Genomic DNA, 12,150 nt, shown 5'->3' with positions numbered 1-12,150 from the left:
AAATATCCCGATGAAAAAAGTAAAAAACCAATGACTTGTAAAGCAAGGTTCCACAAAACTGAAGATCAATTTATGAAAAAGATTAAACATTAAATACCTACCGTCAGGAATAGGTAAGGAAAAAAATAATAAATTCAAACAAATCTGACTAGCAACTGTCAAGTTTGTCTTGTATGTAGCTAAGTAAGAGTTAAAAATGCATCGTAAGCACTCAATGTTACCTGCATAATTACCTACTGTCATGATTCAAGTTTATATACCTTAGGTACTATACATTGCTTACAGATCAACTTTTGAGAAACCCTAGGAAGCACTGGAAGAATAGATTACCTAGATTGCCTCCACATCTGGTATTACTCTTAAGCAATGGATTCGTCCAAGATACGTAATAGTGTCAGTAACTCGCAAATGTCCTCAACACATCACCATTATCGTTTGTGCAAGAGCACCTCGTGATATATCATGAAAAATTAAAAACAGACATTTAATAAATGGAAGGTGCATTCCAGACATAAAAAGTAGGACATTTTATAGTTAGTATATATGTATATTTATACATGTGTGTGTTTGTATGTGTGAATCAATAAAACATGAGACAGCGCGTGTGTAAAGTACAGAGTATGAAGACAACATAAATCCCCGAAAATAATGTATGTATGCTAGAAACATTACTGTACTGTATATGACATAAGAGTAGAAATTATTGTCAAAGAGGTTAGCAAATCAAATATTTTACGTAAAAATCTGTTTGTATGTGTGAATCAATAAAACATGAGAGAGCGCGCGTGTAAACTACATTGTATGAAGACAACATAAATCCCCGAAAATAAAGAATGTATACTAGAAACATTACTGTATTGCATATGACATAAGGGTAGAAATTATTGTCAAAGAGGTTAGCAAATCAAATATTTTACGTAAAAATCCATGAAAAATGTTTATATTTATAATTACAACAAACTGTATCCACACTATGTAACTGTACATTATTCTGCTTAAGGCGTTAGAAGTGCTTTTGTAATTACAGTGTTTAGAGAATAAGATAAAATAGTTATTTCAAATACAAGAGGATAGCAAAGCTTTGTGTGGTTGATCGTTTGTTTGCGCACCTGCTCAAACGTCCTTGTGCAATTTTGCAGTGACGATCATTCACGATTACACAGATAAATTCCAAAAATGACACATTCATCTGATCTGGGATGGATGTTCCAGGAAAATCGCTAGCAGATATTCCTGCGCCTGGAGATTATAAGATGTGGGAATCAAATATCATCTCTTTCATTATCACAGCAAAAAAATGAACCGAGATTGCCAACTACAACCACTAAAGCGATTCCGGATTCGGATACCCCATTCTCATCAAAACGTTAATTGTCAATGACACTTAGTTTTTGAATAGCTCATCTTTTCAAAAATACATGTATCATTCAGTTCACCGGATCGTCAGGGGCCATAAAATAGAAATCAAAAGAATCACTAATTCCATCATCGAGCTCTGAATTCTCGTAATATATTCTCGCGTAGCCTTCTCTTCTTCTTTTTTTTTTCCATTACTGAAGTCGCCTCATCCTCAGACCGTCATGGGAAAGTAGTCAACACGGGAAGTTGAAGGTTTTTTAAAAACAATGAAATGCAAAAGTCCGATCAGACTTTGAGAGCAAGTACGACTTAGTACACTGAATAGCGAATCATTTTGCTTTCCGTATGTTCGGCCATTAAACGTGTACGTACCTCTTACTTTTCTCACTAAGGAAGGAAAAACAGAGTCAAGCAGAGGAAAAGTAGACCTTGACCCCGTAAAGGATATAGAGGTGGCACTTCTGCTGATGACAAGAATACCTCTTTGAAGGGGGAAGTTTTATAATGCTCGAGAAATACTCCCAACTCAATTCATATTAAAAGGACATCTGTATCGGAGAGTTCTTGCAAAAATACTTTGTCATAATAATTATTGATCCGCGAGAGCTTGTGGAATAAAACCCCTTATTTATAGGTATGCCTTTATGCAAACTAGCATGCTGAGCTTAAGAGTAGTCTAGGACATAGGTCCGTTAGCTACTGAATTGCTCCCACATCTCACGTCTAATATTACAGGTTTCGATTACAACACGACTTTAATCTTTCGCGTCTTTGATAAATTGCTACACACACACTTTATTCACGAATTCCAAAAAAAAACATTCTGTCTGCTTTAGTACAGTAATGAATGATCTTCCTATCTCATCCTTTCTTACAAAACAGTAAAGTGACAATTAACATCTTCCAAGTCTAATTTTGAAAGGCCTACATCAAATATAGTCCACTTGGCTTGTACTGTTTCCTTAGGTAGATTATTATAATCGTACAATTTTTGCCAAATGAAGAGGCGACTAACTAGGCAGCCACATTTTACCCAGATAATGTTGACAGCGTTCAAGAACATCTACCAGAACTACATAAAAACTTTGAATATGAGCAATTATTTTTTTATAAACAGCATTCCCTCATAGCATTAATGTACACAAAACATGAACTATGACTGGTTGACAATAAATTTATTATAAAAAGACCCAACCACGAATCGATTTAAAAAATTGCAATTACACGTGAAAAACAAAATCGACAAAAAATGTATGAGCAAAGTCTATTTCTGACAAAAGATGTACATTGTAATGCTAACAGACTGATTTGTTAACTTATCTATTTTAATAAGTAATTTCATAACTTCAGTTATAAGGAGGAGGCTCTTTCATAAAAAAAATTAACTTCGGTAAAGACCTATTTTCTTTAATGTTAAGAAAACATAAACAAGAAAATTAGAATACACCTCGCTATCCACAGATTATAAACCGAAGCTTATGAATTCAGATTCAAAGGCGATCGAACCTATGTCTCTAAGCTTATCCTAAACCTACTATCTCTGTTGTTAGATGCATATATACTGTATATTCATAATAAACCTTGAAATCAATTTGGTAGTTTTCTTATATACATAAAAAAAACGATAACATCACCTAATCCCACCAGTAATTATAGCATTTTCCGATTTCTAGTTACATTTTCATCTTAATCCTTAATCCTTTTATCCTTTAGTACTGATGATCATCTAATAAAAAACACATCACAACTTCATGTGAAAGGAATGAGTGTTATGTTTTAGCAACAAAACTTTAAACTTTGTAACATCTAATTCAAAAAAATCGATGTCTGCATAATTAAAAATTTTGGTAAAGAAAAACATTAGCCTCCTGACTTTCCTAATGTTGCTTTTAAAAAAAATGGGTAAAACGAAATCTTTGTTTACTTTCAGTACCAGTACATGTACGAAACTTTTCTTCTATAAAAAAAAAAAAAAAACATTAAAAAAGAAATTCATTTTAGTTTAGTCTACATCATATTTGAAACAATTCAAAAGAGGGTAAAAACATACTCAATTTTCTCACTCGCCTGTCGACACTACAATTCCTTAAAATGTGCCAGTTAACACACACAAAAGGTTCAAAATGAAAAAGTGGAAAGGTGTAAATGGGTTAAATCATTAATCTTTAAACTAGCTAAAAGGTTAAATGAATGACTAGAAATGACTGACGACAATTCCACGCATCGAAAAAGGAACCCACAGATGCGTAGATACGAATATTGCGAATGGCTTCTTCTATTGCAATTCTTACGACCCTCTACTGAGGTGACTGTTAAAATCATACCGTTAATATTAGATATTTCAAAGAACTTAAATGCAAGGACGAAAACCGATCAAGGATTAACCACATAGGGAATCGAATTGGCTACTCGATCAAATTTCCAGAACGTACTAAAGGAGGTATAAAGCACTGATGAACATGCTTCCTAGAACTACGTGTACCATCCAGAATTGACCACAGAAATGATCAAACTCTCAGGGATGAACAAGTCTTTAAATATGATGACAATCGTAATGAGAGTCAACATACTGAAACACCATCAAATCTGAATATCAATGAAGAACTGAAGTAATTATTAATGCTTTGACATCTAGATGAAAGAAACATCATCGGATCAAGACATCGGAAGAGCATAATGTTACAAAAATTGGCACGGTTCAACTAGTCAAAACTAGTATATAAAGAATGCATGGAAACAAAATATCACATAATATTTCATTGTTCCTACCTCTAAACATATAACAACACTAGCAATGGCAACACTCGACTTTTAAGACACTCTTTGCACCAAGTAATGAAGATACTACATAACTTCTACGACACAGACTTTAAGCATTATGAAAGAGGCTCTGAGCGCTTACTATAAGCAATCACATCTTTATCTTTTGCGAAAAAATATCGAGCACTTCCAACAAAACTAAGGGATGAACACATTTATAAGTCTATACCAATGCTAATGTTCTCAATAGCTAGTAGAGCATCCTGGTTCTAGAACAGAATGCATTAATGGCTCTAGTGGAAACCCGATTAATACAGCTAAAATGGCTAAGCAGAATTTCATACGGTAATTTTCTCAAATCAGCATACCACTAATACTACATAAGACACCATTTCCAGCAATGCACTCTGGATGAATTATTACTTTGCCATTCTGGTCCGAGAAACCTGATAGTGCTTCTGAGTGGGAGCTTACTATACAAGTCAGCATCACGTAATTGCGACAGTGCTTCAACACTCACCTTCGCATTGAGTGCGGTTTAACGAAAAAAAAAAAAAATTCTGTCGGAAAGTACATATGTGTTTGATTATCCTGACAAGTAGACACTAAGAGTGATTACACAAGGAAGTTAAGTGCCGTTGATGCCTAGATATCGTTCTTTCTTCTGAATATTTCCGGTTATACCATCACATCTTGTATTCTATATCGTTACACATTTATTCTCTCTCTCTCTCTCTCATAATTTCTTATATTCAACATTTACCACAAAATGACCATTACCTCACAGCCAAGAAAACGCCTCCTCTCATCAAGTACAAGAAGGGTGACTGAGTAAACACAAACAAACAATGTAAGGATGTTCGAAACCAAGCAATATAAGTCATAATAAGTTCCAGTTCAAGTTGCGATTACATTTATCGTGCTGACCCGTGTGCAATAACAACAGAGTTCCTGGTCACGACTGTATCACCTCCTCAGGTCCCTTCAGTAACTCTACGTGAAGTTCCCGGGACGAAAGGGGTTTAGCCCTGCTAAAAAAGAGTTCTGGAGTCGGAGGTAATACAAGGTATACCAACCAATTTCGGAAACGTTTATAAACCAAGCAAAGCAAATCATGAAGTTGGAAAACCTAGGTTCTGATCAAGTTTAACCTCTTACCGGAGTCACCCTGCCAGATACTCGTTCTTAATTCGTCAGAGGTAGCAATCTCCTTCTGCCATATTTTAGGTGAGCAGCTAACTACTATAAGAATAGCATTAGGTTTAAACTGTACAGCACTATCTAAAATCATATAGATGTTAATCAAAACTATCCTGATTTCCCTCTGGAGCCCTTTTCGGTTGATGCTTTACTGACGACTTTGTCCATAAGGGTTTTCAGCTAAATTTTTAAAGAAAGAAAAAAAAAAAAAAAAAAAAAAAAAAGAACACCAGTAATAATGTGTATAGTTCCAGAAAGAAAGCATCAAAATCAAGTCGTTGCTGTCGACGCTTGAATAACAGCGAATGAGATCCGGAAATATTCTTCAACACCTAATTATCATTTTTTTTTTCTTTAACGTCTTTTTCTTAACTAGCGCCAACCCAACGGAGCAAAACATGTATGAATTAATGTAGAGCTCATCCCCGCTATACTTTAATAAACGTAAAATATTAGAAGAACAAAAAATTAACATACCAAGGTAAATAAGACAGCCCGAAACTTATGAGACTGAGCTCCCTTTCTACCTCTACCAACAGCAGTTTAATAAAGAAAAAACTTTTTAAATTATCTACATACTCTGATATGCCGTTACCAAGACTTCAAAAAGGGAGAGCTTCAAAATATGTTAATATATGAACTACACAAAAAAGTTCCCAAGTTGAACGGTATATTACTACTACAGCAATAATCTATATATTGAAAGAAAACCTTGCATATAACTTTGTACATTACCCACAGAGAGAGAGAGAGAGAGAGAGAGAGAGAGAGAGAGAAAGAGAGAGAGAGAGAGAGAGAGAGAGAGAAATATATATTGCGAAGACTATCAAAGATTTTAGGAGAAAAAACAAGGTGTGTATGAAATTTAATTAATGGGCTAAATTTTAGTCCTGATTTGGAATATTTCCTTAACGATTAATAAAGTAACCAGACATACTTCGCAAATGTAGTACTCCTTTCGACGTAAAATTATTTGGTACAGACATATTAGAAAAGTCGATTACTTTACACACCTTAAATATCGCCAAAGCAAAAAGTAAAGTAGAAAAAGTCCGGTTGTGCTTCACTACCAACAGCGATCATCTAAGAGTCAAGTAACTAAAGAGTGATCAGTAGATCACTCGTAAAGAAGAGTAAAATCCCGAAATTAAAATCTAGAGAGAGAGAGAGAGAGAGAGAGAGAGAGAGAGAGAGAGAGAGAGAGAGAGAGAGAGAGAGAGAGAGAGAGAGAGAGAGCACTATTTGGAGACTGCAAATCTACACCATTGCAGCATAAAATCTAATCAAAACTTACATAAAGGACCAGCTTCGCTAATTCAACAAGGCACGAGATCAGCATCCCATGCAATTATAACAATATTTAATATAAATATTTATGCAAAGCAAGGCCTGACTGATGAAGCCAGATGAAGATGACTGGGTCTGGCGTTCCACTTCATAATCAATTCGTCGGAGCCAAACAAAGAACATGTCGATTAGCATTTCTTGAAAGACTTTTATTAACATAAGAAATAAAACATTCAATCATTCTAGGAATTTTAGACACTGCATTCTAGCATTTTATGTTCCTGAAACAAACAACAGAAATTTGTGTATGAAAGCTCTACCTGTAACAGATATAATGTGCACGCTAGTCGCCCACAACGAACGTTCTACCCGAATCATTTTTTTGAAGATCATGTAATTTTGATCATGTATTAAGAAGAAAGGCATTAAGAAAATATAAAATTAAACAAACTAAACTCAATAGGGACGCAATGCTATCACCAGCAGTAGTAATACATTTATGAAATCAAGGAAGTGCCTGCGGTGGATTTCTGCCATTGCACACTCGCGATCAACAAACCATGTGAAAATCAGCAAAACGGAACTTTGTAAGAACTATACCCTCACCACTGTAAACATTATCTGGTACGAATTCCAGAATTAAATTAATAACATTTAGATGGCACACCACACCAACCATTGTACATACATCAACTAAGCCACTTGAAGGACACTATATTCAACAGGCTTGTCTCCATTAGCCTATGCCTACTGAAGGGGGGGAAGTCACAGTTCAGTCGTGTCTTATTTCTGGAGAAATCTTAAGAGTCAAACCACCGCATACAGACAGTTTCATTCAAACCATCCCATACAAACAAGTTTCAGTCAACCCACCCCATACAGACAAGTTTCAGTCAACCCACCCCATACAGGCAAGTTTTCAGCCAAACCCACCCCATCAGCACCCAATTTCAGTCACCACCCCCCCCATAATTCAAGACAAGTTTCAGTCAAACCAACCCCATACAGGCCAAATTTCAGACAACCCTACATTTACCGACAAGTTTTCAGGCCCAAACCCACCCCAATACAGACAAAAGTTCAGCCAACCACCCATTTTACCCAGTTTCATTTCAGACAACCCACCCATACAGACAAGTTTCAGCCAACCCACCCCCATACAGACAAGTTTCAGCGCCCAACCACCCATTTTTACCAAGGCCCAAAATTTCAGGAAACACCCAACCCACCCCATTAACAGAACCCAGACAATTTTCAGCCAACCACGCCATACAGGCAAATTTCAGACAACCCACCCCATACAGACAGTTTCAGCCAACCCACCCCATACAGACAGTTTTCACCAAAAAAAAAAAAAAAAAAACAACCCACCCATACAATGCAAATTTCAGAACACACCCCTACAGTTTCACTTAAGTTTCAGTCACACCCCATACAGACAAGTTTTTCAGTTCAAACCCCCCCCATACAGCAAATTTCAGAACCCAACCCCAATAACAGACAAGTTTCAAGCCAACCCCACCCCATACAGACAAGGTTTCAGCCAAACCCAACCCCAATAAGGCCAAAATTTCAGACAACCCACCCCATACAGACAAGTTTCAGCCAACCCACCCCATACAGACAAGTTTCAGCCAACCCACCCCATACAGGCAAATTTCAGACAACCCACCCCATACAGACAAGTTTCAGCCCAACCCACCCCATACGACAAGTTTCACCCAACCCAACCCAATAACAGGCAAATTTCAGAAACCCACCCCAAATACAGACAAGTTTTAGTTTCACCAAACCCAACCCATACTGACAAGTTTCAGCCAAACCCCCCCATACCAGACAAAGTCAGCCAACCCACCCCATACAGACAAGTTTCAGCCAACCCACACCCCATACAGACAGTTTCAGACAACCCACCCCATACAGACAGTTTCGTAAACCCACCCCATACAGACAAGTCAGCCCAACCCACCCCATACGGCAAATTTCAGACAACCCCTAGCAGACAAGTTTCAGTCAACCCACCCCCTTACAGACAAGTTTCAGTCACCCACCCCATACAGGATAAGTTTCAGTCAACCCACCCCAATACAGACAGTTTCAGTTCAACCCACCCCATACAGACAAGTTTGTTCAGTCTAACCACCCCATACACACCGTTTCAGTTCAACCCCACCCCATAAGAAAACAAGTTTCAGTCAACAAACCCCCTACAGGCCAAAATTTCAGACACCCCATACCAGACAAGTTTCAGTCAACCCACCCCATACAGACAGGTTTTCAAGTCAAACCCACCCCCATACAGACAATTTGTTCAGTCAACCCACCCCTACAGACAAGTTTCAGTCAACCCACCCCTTAACAGACAAGTTTCAGTCAAACCCACCCCTACAGCCAAAATTTCAGACAACCCCACCCCCATACAGACAAGTTTCAGTCAACCCACCCCATCAGGACAAGTTTCAGTCAACCCACCCCCATAAAGACCAAGGTTTCAGTCAAACCCACCCCATACAGACAAGTTTGTCAACCCACCCCATACAGAAGTTTCAGTAACCCAACCCCATACAGACAAAGTTTTCAGTCAACCCACCCCATACAGGCAAATTTCAGACAACCCACCCCATACAGACAAGTTTCAGTCAACCCACCCCATACAGACAAGTTTCAGTCAACCCACCCCATACAGACAGGTTTCAGTCAACCCACCCCATACAGACAGGTTTCAGTCAACCCACCCCATACAGACAGGTTTCAGTCAACCCACCCCATACAGGACAGGGTTTCAGTCAACCCCACCCCATACAGACAGGTTTTCAGTCAACCCCACCCCATACAGACAGGTTTCAGTCAACCCACCCCATACAGACAAGTTTCAGCCAACCCACCCCATACAGACAATTTTCAGTCAACCCACCCGGTACAGACAAGTTTCAGTCAACCCACCCCATACAGACAAGTTTCAGTCAACCCACCCCATACAGACAGGTTTCAGTCAACCCACCCCATACAGACAGGTTTCAGTCAAAAACCCACCCAATAGAGGACAAGTTTCAGTCAAACCCACCCCATACAGACAAGTTTCAGTCAACCCACCCCATACAGACAGGTTTCAGTCAACCCACCCGGTACAGACAAGTTTCAGTCAACCCACCCCATACAGACAGGTTTCAGGCAACCCATACCCAGTCAAGGGTTTCAGTAAACAACCCGTCAAACAGTTCAACCCCACCCCCCATACAGAACAAGTTTTCAGTCAACCCACCCCATACAGACAAGTTTTCAGTCAACCCCACCCCATACAGAACAGGTTTCAGTCAACCCACCCATACAGACAGGTTCAGGTCAACCCCACCCCACCCCATACAGACAATTTTCAGTCAAACCCACCCCATACAGACAAGTTTCAGTCAACCCACCCCATACAGACAAGTTTCAGTCAACCCACCCCATACAGACAGGTTTCAGTCAACCCACCCCATACAGACAAGTTTCAGTCAACCCACCCCATACAGACAAGTTTCAGTCAACCCACCCCATACAGACAGGTTTCAGTCAACCCACCCCATACAGACAGTTTCAGTCAACCCACCCCATACAGACAATTTTCAGTCAACCACCCGGCGTACAGTTCAGTTTCAGTCAACCCACCCCACCCCATACAGACAAAAGTTTCAGTTAACCACCCCATACAGTTTCAAAGGGTTTCAGTCAAACCCAAACCCTTACAGACAGGTTTCAGTAACCCAAACCCACCCCGGTACAGACAAGTTTCAGTCAACCCACCCCATACAGACAGGTTTCAGTCAACCCACCCATACAGACAAGTTTCAGTCAACCCCACCCCATACAGACAAGTTTCAGTCAAACCCACCCCATTCCAGACAAAGTTTCAGTCAACCCACCCGGGTTACAGACAAGTTTCAAGCCAACCACCCCATACAGGACAAGTTTCAGTCAACCCACCCCATACAGACAGGTTTCAGTCAAACCCACCCAGGGTACAGACAAGTTTCAGCCAACCCCACACCCATACGACAAGTTTCAGTCAACCCACCCCATACAGACAAGTTTCAGTCAACCCACCCCATACAGACAAGTTTCAGTCAACCCACCCCACAGACAGTTTCAGTCACCCACCCGGTACAGGAAAAGTTTCAGCCAACCCACCCATACAGACAAGTTTCAGTCAACCCACCCATACAGACAAGTTTCAGTCAACCCACCCCCATACAGACAGGGTTTTTTTGGTTTCAGTCAAACCCACCCATACAGACAGGGTTTCAGTCAACCCACCCGGTACAGACAAGTTCAGTCAACCCACCCCATACAGACAGGTTTCAGTAACACCCACCCCATACAGACAAGTTTGTCAAACCCACCCCTACAGACAAGTTTGTCAACCCAACCCCATACAGACAAGTTTTGTCAACCCACCCCATAAGGGACAGGTCAGTCCCACCCACCCCACAGACAGTTTCAGTCAACCCACCCCGTACAGACAAGTTTCAGTCAACCCACCCCATACAGACAGGTTTCAGTCAACCCACCCCATACAGACAAGTTTCAGTCAACCCACCCCATACAGACAAGTTTCAGTCAACCCACCCCATACAGACAAGTTTCAGTCAACCCACGCCACACAGACAAGTTTGTCAACCCACCCCATACAGACAAGTTTCAGTCAACCCACCCCGTACAGACAAGTTTCAGTCAACCCACCCCGTACAGACAAGTTTCAGTCAACCCACCCCGTACAGACAAGTTTCAGTCAACCCACCCCGTACAGACAAGTTTCAGTCAACCCACCCCAATACAGACAAGTTTCAGTCAAACCCCACCCCACCCGTACAGACAAGTTTTCAGTCAACTCACCCCCCCGTACAGACAAGTTTCAGTCAACCCACCCCGTACAGACCCCAGTTTCAGTCAGACAAGTTTCAGTCAACGACAGTCACACCCCCCCGTACAGAAAAAGTTTTCAGTCAACCCACCCCATACAGACAGTTTCAGTCAACCCACCCCGTCAGTACAAGACCCACCCTACAGACAAGTTTCAGTACAAGACCCAGTTTTCAGTCACACACCCCCGACAAGATTTCAGTCAACCCACCCCATACAGACAAGTTTCAGTCAACCCACGCCACACAGACAAGTTTCAGTCAACCCACCCCATACAGACAAGTTTCAGTCAACCCACCCCACACAGACAAGTTTCAGTCAACCCACCCCATACAGACAAGTTTCAGTCAACCCATACGCACACAGACAAGTTTCAGTCAACCCACCCCAACGACAAGTTTCAGTCACCCACCCCAACAGACAAGTTTCTAAGTCACCCCGCCCACACAGACAAGTTTTCAGTCAACCCACCCCGTACAGACAAGTTTCAGTCAAGCAACGTCCCACCCCACAGTACAGACAAGTTTCAGTCAACCCACCCCGTACAGACGAGTTTCAGTCAACCCACCCCGTACAGAGTCATCACCCACCCCGTCGACAAGTTTCAGTCAACCCACCCCATACAGACAATTTTCAGTCAACCCA

The 12,150-nt window shown here is 40.4% G+C and overlaps 2 protein-coding genes across 2 annotated transcripts in view; both read left to right on the top strand.

Moving 5' to 3' along the window:
* LOC135217744 (gamma-aminobutyric acid receptor subunit alpha-2-like) overlaps positions 1-2,935 on the top strand; it is a 208,876-nt gene extending 205,941 nt beyond the window's left edge. Inside the window, exon 12 of the mRNA XM_064253740.1 lies at positions 1-2,935. This exon is cut by the window's left edge and continues 825 nt beyond it. The gene's annotated coding sequence lies outside the window, so the exon portion shown is untranslated.
* LOC135217665 (uncharacterized) overlaps positions 1-11,937 on the top strand; it is a 12,027-nt gene extending 90 nt beyond the window's left edge. Inside the window, exons 2-3 of the mRNA XM_064253634.1 lie at positions 9,938-10,228; positions 11,784-11,937. Coding sequence (XP_064109704.1) covers positions 9,938-10,228; positions 11,784-11,937 — 445 coding nt within the window. The remainder of the gene's footprint in view (positions 1-9,937; positions 10,229-11,783) is intronic.
* Positions 11,938-12,150: the final 213 nt, after the last annotated feature.

This window comes from Macrobrachium nipponense, chromosome 7 (genome assembly GCF_015104395.2).
Source record: "Macrobrachium nipponense isolate FS-2020 chromosome 7, ASM1510439v2, whole genome shotgun sequence".
Lineage (NCBI taxonomy): Eukaryota > Metazoa > Arthropoda > Malacostraca > Decapoda > Palaemonidae > Macrobrachium > Macrobrachium nipponense.
This window is presented reverse-complemented; position numbering and strand designations above follow the sequence as displayed.